The 13,036-nt window shown below is 46.4% G+C and overlaps 1 protein-coding gene across 3 annotated transcripts in view; it reads right to left on the reverse strand.

The window, feature by feature from the left end:
• Positions 1-12,899, reverse strand: part of IL1RAP (interleukin 1 receptor accessory protein) — a 40,238-nt gene extending 27,339 nt beyond the window's left edge. For 2 of the 3 annotated variants that reach the window (XM_010716740.3, XM_010716741.3), the window contains exon 1: positions 2,282-2,367. In XM_010716740.3, coding sequence (XP_010715042.1) covers positions 2,282-2,352 — 71 coding nt within the window. In that variant the 5' untranslated portion in view covers positions 2,353-2,367. Of the gene's footprint in view, positions 1-2,281; positions 2,368-12,700 lie in introns of those variants that run through there. The other variant, XM_031555148.1, reaches the window with a different exon arrangement.
• Between the last annotated feature and the right edge of the window lie 137 nt (positions 12,900-13,036).

A 13,036-nucleotide genomic window follows, 5' to 3' on the forward strand; every position in this document is an offset into this window, starting at 1 on the left:
TCTGAGCATGTGTGTTTATTCTTCCACCCACTCACAGATCTTTTAGTTCTTGTACTTTTTTTGTTGTTGTTTGTTTTTCTGTATTTCATTAAGAAATTCATAGCAGTATTGTCCTGCCTGCAGGCACCCAGGAGGTGACAGCTCAGAAGAGGACTCTGAGCTCACTGACTCAAGTCACTGGAACAGAGCACGAGCAGTAAGTTTGCTGTTGCCTGCCACATACAGCAGAGTATAAATCTTAAGCTTTGACTCCAAACATAGAGGTCCTATGCTGAGACCTCATTCTGCCAGTGCACATGCTCACTGTTCAGAGAAAGTGCAGGAAGTGCTGAAGTACATTTGCACCAAACACAGCTCTATGCAACCAACGCCTACACCATACCAGCTGCATGGCCCCAGCCCTGCAGGGAGCCCCCAGGATGAGGCTGCACATCATTCCCCATCCAATGCTTCCTGCATACAAGCAACGAAACCCAGACTCAACATGCGCTTCAGCAGTGACCTGAACCAACATTTGTGCTTGCAGTGCAGCACCCATAGGCAAGCAGAAAACCCCCAGCTTTCCAGCTCCTGCTGCAGAGTACAGTTCCCCGTAATTTGAGATAAACGTACACTGCCAGTTCCACTTGCCACATGCTCTGAAATTTGGCATTCAGCTCTCGGAGCTGCTCACTCATTAGAATTAAAGCTTCCCCATGTTTCTAGGTTTTCCAAGATGCAACTTAAGCTGCTACTCATGAAAGCTGACGTACTAGATGCTCTCATTAGTGGAGCAAAGGTGCCATCGGATTACAAAGGAACAATACATGGTTAAAAGGATGAACCTGAAACAGCTAAGCTCAGTCAGGCAGTGCAATAATGAGCACAGTGCCACTGACAGAAGCATGCTCCTGACAGGGAACCTGCTGCAAAGTGTGAAGATAAGCCACCCTTAAACATGTTCCTCACAAGCCTCTGTATACCATGCACATTATGGAGAAGGACCTCAAGCAGAGGCAGAGAGCAGCTAAGATCGCACAGGTTGCCCATACTAACAAGAATGGGGTGTGTAGACCACTCAAAGCTCAGCAGCAGTTATTTAATCCTTCCTTTCCAATGAATTAAAAAAGCATTTGTACAATGCTTTCCCTGGGTTGGGCTCATCCCTAAGAGACAAAGGGAATCTGGAGCAAGCCTGCTCCTCCCCACACAGTGGGCTGCACTGGAATCCTACAGGTAGCAGGGATGGAGGCAGCTGGGAGCTGGTCATCCTCTTTTTCCTTCACCAAACTCAAGTGGTCTTCACTGCTGCCACCTATAACCACAAACACATAGGAAGCATCCATAGGGAGGAATGAAGATGAAGGGCATCCACCCTTTGGAAGACTCTAGAAAAGATAAAACATATTTCTGTCATCAGACCGGGGAGAAAGAACCAGTGTGCTGCACCTTTGGTGGGATTTCAGTAACTTTTGGGAATTGAAATCCTGAAACTGAGGGAGTAAAGACTGGGAGGGAAGTGGAAATCATTTCCTTAACAGATATCTCATGGTTCACTCTCCATTTGCCATTAGATTAATGAACAGTGTGTCCTAACTTAACCTTCTTTTCCACTTTTTTCGTCCTTTGTTTTGTACAAATGTGTCTGAACTCAGCCCTGACTTTGGAGTTCCTCTCATTTACAGCAAGGCCATTCACGTGGCCTGAGGCTAAAATAAACTCCATTTCACTCAGTGATACCCAAGCTCTGCGGTGAGCTAATATTTACCTCCATTAACTGCTCCAAAGAGTATGCTCCTTTCAGCGGTCTCAGGGCCACTGGGGCTCCATTCCCACAGACAAGATATCTAAAATCCCCACATTGTGAGGGCAATTATTGATTCTTGCTCTATCCAGTTATAAACAGCAGGATTTACTTCTGCTTTATTCCAGCCTCTCCAGAGCAGATCGTGTCAGTGAGGAGAAATGCAGAGCTTGTCAGATCACAATGATTCCCCCATTAGTAGAAGGGGCTCCTTGGCTGCTCTGACATCTCTCAAGGGTGGGAAGGGCAGCAGAAGGAGCCGAGACCCCTCAATGCCACCAGCACTGTGATGTTGCAATACAGATGGGCCAAAAATCTGTGATGTGCCCCAAAAATGTGTTCCCAGGGCAGTCCTGTGGTCACATTTCCCCAGAGGGATGTGACTTTGCCAACAACACCAGGAAAAAGAACATTGCACCCATTCTGTTGCAGACGGAGGTGGGTTTTGTAACACTGGAAGAACATGATGCCACAGCACGATAACTCACCCGCTCTTACCAGGAACAGAAGAGAGTTTTCTCTGCCTTTTCCAGCAACCTGCTTCTTTGCTTCACGACACCAGAGAACATGTTGTAGTCCTGCCAGTAATGACACAATCACTGCCCAGTTAACTGGCTGCAACATCCTCATCTCTGGCTGCAATTGGAGGAGTCAGAGGTTGGCGAGAGCAAAACCCAACCTGCATAGGAAGGGCTCCCCCAGCCACATCCTTACCCCAGCAGGCAGAGAAACCACACACAAAGCAAATGCCAAACACAGCCAGGAATAAATCAGTGAGCAGAGGAGCATACAGCTCAGAGATCACACACAGGCAGACAGCAGTAATCAGAGCTGCCAAGATAAGACTGGAGAGCTCAGATACATCACCAGCGATCCAGGAGCTTCTCAGGAGAACAATACACTCTGAAGTGTTCTTAATGCCTCCATAAATTAACATTTTAATAATAATTCATAGAGCAATTGGAGAAAACAAGTCATCGCTGCCATTAATAGAGCTCTTAAGGAACTAACTTGATGTTTTCATTTTGTTTTGAATTTGTTTTCTTTTTGTCTCTTTGATCACTTTCTTCATCCAAATTTTACCTTGCATTTACCAGAGAGCAAAGAGAGGAGCAAGGGGAACACAGACGTGGCGGGGTCTCCTGTTCCCAACGGCTGAGGTGGTGGAAAGATTTAGTTTGCATCTGATACTGGCTAAGAACAGGCCTGATGACGCAGAAAACATGGCTATTTCCATACAAGGAATCTTTGGTTCAAATAACCTTCCTATTACCCTTAGCAGCACAGACTCAGTAAAACCTCAGTGCTTTCCAAGAAATTACAAAAAAAACAAGATCGGTATCAAACAATTAATTAAAAGAGCTGCTCTCAAAGCAGCCACTGTACACCTATTCTCAAAGACAACTGTACTAATCCTACAGAACAATGTCACAATTCACAAGAAACTGCCTTTGTCCCTTCAAACCACGGGCACCTGGAGAGCTCTGACAGGTTTTCCGCTGCTCACCAGAGTCACATTTCTGTGCGCAGAACAAAGGCGCCCTTCAAAACATCGTCACTAAGTGCTCTGGCTGAAAGGGCATTTAAAATAAAGCAGTCGCAGGAAGAGGAAAACATAAAGCCTGCTCTGGCTATTTGAATGGGGTTATATATTATTTTCTGTAGGAAATTTTTTGTTAAGCCCCTCTAAGTCAGAGGGATTCGAGAGCACTGGGCTGGCTCTAAGAAAACGGATGCTGACACGGGAAGATATTGGCTGACATTGACTTTGGAGACACTTTGCTTCTAAACTACATATGCCTGGGACAGGAAAGATTCTGGTCAGATGCTACCAGGGCTTCAAAGCATGCACAGCAAGAGCTCTGCTTACTCTGCTAGCAGGCAAGTTGATTGTGCAGTGATTTGCTGCAAAACCAGGCAGTATGCAGGAGGGGCACAGCTCCTCTGCTCCATGGTACCATGTGGTCTCAATCCCTGCATCTCCACACTGTGCTGGAAAAGGCAGCTTGACACACTTGCTGGGTTTTCTTATGAGGAAGATAATGCATAGCCAAAGCACACTTAAAGAATCCCGAAGGCAGACAAAGGGCAGTCAGAGAAAAGCAATTAGAAAAAAAAAGAAACGACCACTAAGTGGGAAAAGGCCCTTCAGCCTTCCAGGAAACACTCTTGCTTTTCAGTCCATGCAGGACCAAGTCAAATAATAGGAGGAATTACTGTAGCATAAATCTTGATGCCACTTAGCCGAGACTCACACAGCTCCCGCTGCCCCCAGCGCTCCTCCTGGGGCTTGTGGGGCACTGAGCAGCATCGCTTTTGCTGCACTCCTGTCCCTGTCCAGAGCAAAGCTTCCCCTGTTGTGGGTCTGCCAGTCCTTATGGAAATTCCTCCCAAGAATGCAACACAGCACTGAACTTCAGCCAACTCCCAGCCCCAGCTGGGGACACTACATCAAGGCAACGACCAGCAGGGCTGTCGGACACCCGCTGCTCACATCCCACCTGGGATTCCACATAGCCACATCCACATAAGCCATGCTGTGCTGTTACTCACAGGAGCCTCATGTGACTTCTTCCAGTGACGTCATGGGGCTGCAATGCAGGGCAGCCAGCCCAATGGTAAATTATTAGAGATACTAGGAAAAATTTCTTCCCAGAAAGAGTGGTCAGGCATTGGAACAGGCTGCCCAGGGAGGTGGTGGAGTCACTGTGCCTCGAGGTGTTCAAGAATTGTGGAGATGTGGTACTGAGGGATGTGGTCAGTGGGTATGGTGGGAATGGGTTGGCAATTGGATTAGATGGTCTTAGAGAATCTTAGGATTCTGCAGTTCTAAGCTGGAGCTTCCTGCCAAAAGCCAAGTGGAGGCATGCAAGGGGAAGGACAGGTTTTGTTTTCTCCTGCACATCATCCTAAATCCCTTCTGTTTGAGGAGACACAAGCCTCTCAGAGTTTCAGCTTGCTTTTACAGATAACCCTTGAAGAAAGATGTAAGATGCCTCAGGAAACATCTCTTTCATCTGCTTTTACTGATGATAAACACACTTGCCTAGGGATGAAATGGAAAACAGAGGTGCATCACCCTAAGGGTCACAGAGGGATGGAGAATGACCAGAGAACCTGTGAACTCTTATTGACATATAGCTACCTGGAGTCCTTTTGGCTCAAGAGAGTTAAAGTCAACAAGCACAATTCTGAGGAAGTGGCTATTTTTCCTCCCTTAAGAGAAAAAGGGGGAAAGAAAGTGACCTACAGAAGTGGAGTGGAATGGGCTTAAAGGTCCACCTGAGGAAAGGCAGTGAGCCCTCTTTTCAGTCCTCACAGAGTACTCTCAGGGCTCAGTAAAGCAGAAATGCTGCAGATTCTGCACGCTGCTCTGCTGGAGCTCAGACTGCTACCAATCAGACTCTGGCAGCTGCTTAGCAGGCAGAGCACACCATATCTCATACATTTAAAATAAACCAGCTCAACAACCCGTCACCTCTCTGAAATACATGCACACTTGGACAAGGCAAACAGCTGTGACTGTCACCCAGAGATACGTGCAGGAGGCCAAAGATGGACAAGCAGAGCCGTGGCTATGAAATCAAACAGCACACATTACTAATGCACGCATGCAGGCCATGGAACAGTTCAAACACCAACATACAAGAGCACTTCTGTGCTCAAGCAAAAGGTATCCAGCCAAGATATTCTGTTTTTTAAAGTCTGAAAAGCCAGGGAATGAAAAGCTTCCAACAGAGCTTCAAAGAGAGCTGATACCTTCCGTGAAGCCAGACACAATGCTTCTATTTTGGATGGTGGTGTTACTGTGAAAGAAGAGTGCTGAGAAATACCCTTGGACAGCCCCAGCAGAAAATAAACCAGCAAAAAAGTCTTCATATAGAATAAAAACAGAAAACTTCAACCAACATGGCTTACAGACCTGAAGGAGCTTAAGAAATCCAGAATGAATTTCATCCCTCACTGGAAAAGCCCTCACAGGCTCTCAAATAGGATCTGAAGAAATCTGAGAATTAACATTAAGTTTGTATATTCTTCCCTTTCACTTTTTTAATGGCTTTTAGATGTAGGCAGCTCCACTGCCCTTCCTAAGAGGATATCCTTCTCTCCACATAGATACAGCAGCACAACCACATCACGTAACAGAGTGCACTATAAGGATCCCAAGCTCATCCAGTCCAAAACCCAGAGCACAGCCCAGACTTGGGCAGGTTCAGCATCTGGGCTGACTGCCTCCCACAGGACCAGCCAAGGTCTCCTGGACTCAAAGCAGTTTTTCCAGGCAGACCATATCCAAAGCACAGTAAGTGCTTCCACACAGCCCCTCCACAACAGGCACTGCACAGGCTCTGCTGAGCACTTGCTGCATCAAACTCTCAATATCAAAAAAAAAAAGCCCTCTCCCTAAATTCAAGCACTTACTGCTAAACACATATTGGCTTTCACTTTGTCTTATTCTGCTATATCACTCATTAATTTGGGATGGCTCCTCTGCTCCAACCTCCTTTGCACCTCATTGCCACACACAGCAAACAGAGGCCCCCAGCACCTTACAGCACAGCATCACACTGCCTGGCTTCCCTTCCCAAGTGCCCTTTTATTGGGCAATCACTGCATAACTCCCTTACAGTTTGCAGTGCTTCCAACACTGCAGACAGGCTTACCCATGCTGCTGCCAGAAAAAAGATCTGATCTCTATCTACAGCACTGGGAAAGGCTTTCCTCAGGTGACCCCAGTTACCTAGGGATGAGCAAGATGTTCAAGGGTAAAAGCAAGCCAGCTGAGCTTTTTTTTTTTTTCTTCTTTTACAAATTGAGGCCACACTTCATTTCCACACCTGGCATTTCTACTAATCAGGTTAATTTAATCACATTTAGCCTTATAAGAGGAAAAAACAAACAAAAAAAAAACACAAACAAGAAGAAGAGATGAAGATACTTAATTCCCTCCCCAGCTCATACAGGCTGTTCTGGAGTGTGCTTGAAACATCAGTCTCTGCAGCAGACCTTAAAGCAATAGAAAAATGAACAGCAAAGGAACTGAAAACTTGGCAGCACCCCGCTTACAGCCCTTCCAGCCCCCCCCAGGCCTCCACCTTCCCACCACCCACTTGTCCTCCTGGCAATGAGCAGAGCAGCTTGCTTCTGCATTCTTGCATTGCTGCGTTCTGCAAAGCAATGAAACAAACCTGATACATGCAGAAACAAAGGAGCAGAAGAGAAACAGAATGGAACAACCCTCCCCATTTCTAGCGCATCACATTTTGCAGCTTAGGCCTCTAACTGCACTTTCTACAAACAAGAACATGCTCCTCTGCAGGGGTCTTGCTTGGGCTCTGTCTGCACAGATTCCCTTGGACACAGTTCTCTGTTCAATCTTCAAACAACAGCATCATGAATTTTCACATCCAGAAGCCTCCTCCAAGGTGTGCTCTGTGACCCACAGCACCCACACAGCAGGGAGGCTGTGAGGGATCTGAAGGCAGCAGGAAGCTGCAGGTGTCATCAGTATTAATTATTTGTGGAGAGTGTGATGGATCTCATGAGGGGCAGCAAATTCCAGCTGTGTGACAAACAAAAGGCAATATATGCACTGCTGACATTTCTAAAGGCTACAAGGAGCAGCAACAAGAGGAAATACCACTACATGTTACAACTCTGCTGCAAAGGGACAAGAATCTGAGCAGTTTCCAACTTATTCTTGGTGCCCTGAAAGTCTCAGAGCTGTACTGACTCCAGTCCTGGGCTGGTCCATCTCTGCGAGGAAGTGATTGCTGAGTGCCCTTGGAAACCTGGGTTGGGTTTTCCCCTCACTCTTTGACACTTGTTGACACGACAGTGATAGAATCATAGAGTCATAGAATCACTGAGGTTGGAAAAGACCACTAAGATCACGTAGTCCAACCATCACACCATGCCCACTAACCATCTCCCTCAGTGCCACACCTCCACATTTCTTGAACGCCTCCAGAGACGGTGACTCCTCCACCTCCCTGGGCGCACCTGGTAGGTAAGGAAAGAAAAGCTTACAAAGGGGAAAACAACCCCAAAAGTATCCACAACTTGGTCCACTCAATGGAACCAATGTGCCAGGGAGGCTCTTCCCCCCATTATCTGAATCCTCCTTGTAAATAAGGGCTGGGAGGTGGCTGTGCTCGGAGGAGGGGGAGGAAAAGTTATTTCTCAACACAACCAATACAACTATTTGTATTAGTGCATTTGTACAGCTCTCTCTTTCAAAGTAAATATTTTGTACAGATTACCAGAGTTTGAATCAACAAGTTTGTGCAGTGGGGCCCTGGATGTTACTGTGCTGGGATGGAGGTGAGGTTATTTTCCTTCTGGTTTTTGGTTAGATTTGCTTTTTGTAACAGCTTGCTGCGGAGAAAAAATATAACCAGAATTTGGGGTTCCTGCCACTGCCGTTTGCTGTGCTCCTCTTTGTCCCCATGGCTGATGTGTTTTAAGCAGTCTATTAGTTTAGCACACCAATACGAGTTTCTGGTTAATCTACACAGAACCTGCAGATGCATCCATCACCAGTTGAAGTATGTGAAAAATTGCGGAGCCTCCCTGATAACCAGGCACAGACAGCATACAAATGGCTGTCCCCTGAACCAAACACATTAGCAGAGGCTCCCGAAATCTGTGCCTCCGTTTCCCCAGCCACATTTATAACAGCCTCTCCCCTGCCCGCACCGCAGTTGTGCATCTTAATGTCCCTAAAAAGCTTAGAGATGCTGAGATGAAAGATGACTTGAGTGCAAAGTAAAGATTAACTCCCCAAGCTCAGAAGCCACCAGAGCTGATGGGGATAAATGTACCACGTACCCACCACAGAAATCTTGAGTTTGAGTCTGTCTTAAATAATAAGTAGTTAAGCAGCAGTTCCCTTCAAAGAACTCATCTTTGGCTGGGAGCCCCACAGGCAGAATACACAGAAATGCAATATACCACCATGGAAAATAGATGCCTTTACAGAATAAAGCCCCACCTGTTTGTATAGAATTTGGTAGTGAGATTTCAACTCATTTCATAGGAATATAACAGAGCTGTTCAGGTTTATCAAACGCTGTGATAAGAACAGGGCAAAGCGGCATTTGGAAAGCCATTTCCATTTCTGTTTGTTTTTAAATGATTAAAAAATCCAGTTTAAATATTGCAAGGAAAAAAATGAAATTGAGCAAGATAAGTTCTGGCTTCTCTCCGAGTGGAAGGCAAACCCCAAAATGCTACTGCAGATCAAACAGATGGGAGCTTCTTCACCCTCCAGAAGTCTCATCCTCTTGCACTCAGATTAACTGTAAATAGCTCATTATTTACACATAGGACAAAAGGTAAAATGAGAAAGAAAGGCAGTTGCAACCACAAACAATAGGCAGAAAAAGGCAAAAAAAATGTAAAAACTCCTTCCAAGAAGAAAACATCATGTCTTTCTCAGCAAGCAACATAATTGTCATCAATATATAGCTAAATGGCTCCGCAGCATCCTGTCAGCTCCAAGGATAAACATTTGGGTCACAGCTTCGCAAGCTCTTACACAAACGTTGGCTGAGTAGATGAGAATCATTCTCTGAACACCTGAAAATATCACAGGAGGAGACGGGATCAGGCCTAAGAGAGGCGAGGTATTCCATTACACTTGTATGCCAGTAATGCAAGGGATTAAGCAAAACTGGGAGGAAGAAAAAACAAAGAGAAGCAAGCAAACCAGACAGCAGCTTTCATAGTTAGAGATGAGTATTAAAGCTTCCTAAGTCCTCTTCTAATTCTACTAACACCTCTGCTTACTCAAGCTGAAGAGACTTCTGGAGTGCTGGTGCAAGTGCACAGTTGTGCTGTTTTTTATATAAATGAGGAGTCTGAAAAGTACAAATTTTGCCCCAAAAGTAATGCCTCCCGTTTATTTCAGTGGAAAACAGCGAAGAACGCTGTTAGACAGAGCACACCCTCAGCTACAAACCTTTTTGCAACACAGTTACCACCATGAGCTGTGCATTTTTGCCAGCCCTGAACAAGAGCCTGCATGCTGCACTAGTGAAAGTCTGCTCCAGTGGAGGTGACCCACTGTGCCCCAGCTGCTATGTCAGCATCGTTGCAAGGAATATGTTGCCCACTGGGTCAAACTTCCACTGGTTGGTCTCCATACACGTTCAGCAAGTACTGACGAATGTCAATGAGTGCCATTTTTTCCACATGGGGGAATTCAATTGCACACCTTACTTTCATACATATTTCCACATCAGACGTTAAGGACAGATATAATTTTTCCACTTCAGTGGTATGAGAAGAAAGTGAAGCTCGGGCTCTCTCACACATCCCTTCTCTTTCTCTCACTCTCTCTCAGACTTCTATCTTTAGCCAGCTATCCATGCTGCAATTTTCTTAAAACTGTAATTGGATAATCTTGCAGGCTCCAGGGAAACCCTTTGTCAAGAGGAATTCCTGGGGAGATAGCCCTTATTTGATGAAATTGAGAGCTGCTGAATTAACAAGGAGTTGACTACAGATGTGATTCTTTGCTCATAGTAGGAATCTTATTTTACCAGCAACTATTTTTAAGGAACCCTACAATGAGTTGGACTCCTCAGTGATCTTCATGGGTCCCTTCCAACTTGGGATATTCTGTTTTTATGATTCTACAAAATACATATGCTTGTACATTCGCATCCCAAAACGACGGCTGAGAAACGTGAGATGAGCCTTCTGCTTTGCAAATGCATCAGAGAGGGAGGAGGAGAAATCCTGAAATACCTCCCAAACAAGAAGTAGTTCTGTTCAAGCTTTGCAGTGACCCAATCTCAGCCATCCATTCTGCTGACGGCAGGGCAGAACACAGCATCACAAACTGCAGAAAGAAGGAAACCCCCCGCCCACAGGGCTTGAGCCAGATCAGCTCGAGTGTAGAAAACAGCTCTAAGCTCTACCTCTCTCCTGCCCTGCAGCTGGAGGAGCACCAGACCTCACCTACAGGGTACAGAATGCTGCTCCTGGGTACGCCGACCATCCAGGGGCTGTGGTGTTAGGAAGGAGAGCAATATCTGAACTGTGAGCTCCGCTGAAGAAAGTGTTTCAGTTCCAAGATAACGCAGTGCTGCTCACAGATTTCAGCTTATATCGGCTTTTCCATACCTCTATTTTTATTCCCAAAGCATTCCTTGTTGCTGTATGATGAAAAGAAAGATGGGACAGACAGCAAAGATGCTGTGGATGGTCTGAATGCACTCACATGCTGGTTACAATCTTCTGCCTACCTTGCTGGTGCAGGAGAGCCAAGCTGGGCACTCCTCAGCCACGCTGCCAGCAGCAGCAGCCATCTCTGTCTCAAGTTTTAGCAAGTCAGAGTCCTGCTGTACAGGGAGGACATTCAACAACAGTAGGGAACCCGAGACAGATGGGAGAAGACATATGAGACAAGTGCCTGCCAAAATAGCCAACATAAAATCCAAACAAAATAAGCAAGAGGAAGGAATAAAAGAACATGGTCTTGTCTCTTGTTCTGAAGGAGCAAAACACTTCATCCCTGTTGCTGGCATCTGGCATATGCTGGCTCTGAAGGCACAGGGCTGGGAAAAACTCCCTCTGTCTTCTCCTTCCTACACAAAGATTTCCGAGCACACTACAGCACCATGGAGGCATTCTCCATCCCTCCACATTTCCAGGCTCCATCCACCTCCTAAGCCTCTCTTAACTACACATTCCTTCAGGCACTTTAGGGCAGGTTGACCTGACCCAAGGCACTGCTCCAGCCCAGCCCTGCTCAGGGCTCATCCTCACTGCACACTGGGCAGTGCTCACATGCAGGGCACCTGCACTGAGATCTGCAAGGAGGGAGCCCAGAGGTGTTCAGACACAAGCTTTCCTGCACAGATTCTTGGAGGGATTAGGCATGACAGACCTGAGTAAGCACTGCTCTTCCCACTCGAGATGCAGACACTTGGAGTACAAGCTACATCCAGTAACACTGAAAAAAATTCACAGGGCTGCATGCACAGACACCTGCTCTCTGCACAGTGGCACTGTGTCAGCAACATAACCTGCTCTACCTTCATGCAACAGCTCCCACCTTCACACTTAATGCTTCCATCACCAAGTCCTCACAGCCCCATTCTCCAAACCCATCATTATCCTGCATCTTATCACCTTTCAGAAACAGAGTGAAGGCTCTTATGGAGAATGAGCTGCAAGCAACAGGAACAACTCCACATCTGCTTCCAGGTGAGCACAACATCTGGGTCTCAATCTTACGCTGAGCTCCCCCTCCCTGCTCACCAGACAATGGGAGCAGAAATCAGGGCACATCCCAGCACCAAAGTCTTTGGGCTGCAGTGATGCTCTCCTCGTGCAAGCAGGAGAAACGCCTCCTGCACAGAACACAATTTAGCATGTAAATCTTCTGGAGCTGCCGAAAGCAACCTGTAATAAATGGCCCTCTGCGTTGTGAGATATGGATTCTCCACAGCACGGTTAATAAATAATACTCTGATTTCTGTGTATGGAATTGTAAGTTCAGTGACAGTTCTGCTTACCCAAGAGAGGGCACAGTCAAAAGATGGACTGCCAGGAAAAAAAAAAGCAAAAAAAAAAAAGTACTTTTAAATGATATGACAAATATTAAATAATAATAATAAAGATAAAGATAAGGAGGTTGCTGCAATCTCCCAAATCGAGAAATAAAAAACCTTTCCTATGACAACAAAACTAAATGCACTTAATAAGAAGATCCACAAAGGAAAGCAGGGCATTTTTTTTTTTAAATCTGTGCATTATAACCAGCTATTCACAAAGCAGAGGACAAGACAGAACCATGCCTGTGAGCGCGCATTTATTATCTGGTTTTCAGCATAAGGCCCTGTGCTCAGGATCCTCTGGTGCTGAGCAGTTCACACAGCCCAAGCAATGAACCCAGCAACGTACCGAGGGACTTGGCACCGACACAGCATAGCGCTGGAGCCCTCATGGATCCTTTCTCAGCCGTTTCCACAGCCTCGCAGAACGCCTCGCTCGGGGCACAGCTGACCGCAAGCACACGTGCTGCCCGCACTCTCACACCGCTCTCCTGGACGCGTCTCTTGCACTTTATTTCCCCCGCTACGGCTTCAATCCGTGCCCTTTCCTCTCCCTGCTCGCATCCTAGCATCACGCTCACGCATTTGAAATGCAGACGAAAATTAAAGTTGCACCCATCAGCGCGTGCAGCGGTCGGAATGCCCAAATCTCCCCGGTCCAAAGGCGGCCACTTCAGCACCGCTC

The sequence above is a fragment of the Meleagris gallopavo genome, chromosome 11, assembly GCF_000146605.3.
Source record: "Meleagris gallopavo isolate NT-WF06-2002-E0010 breed Aviagen turkey brand Nicholas breeding stock chromosome 11, Turkey_5.1, whole genome shotgun sequence".
Lineage (NCBI taxonomy): Eukaryota > Metazoa > Chordata > Aves > Galliformes > Phasianidae > Meleagris > Meleagris gallopavo.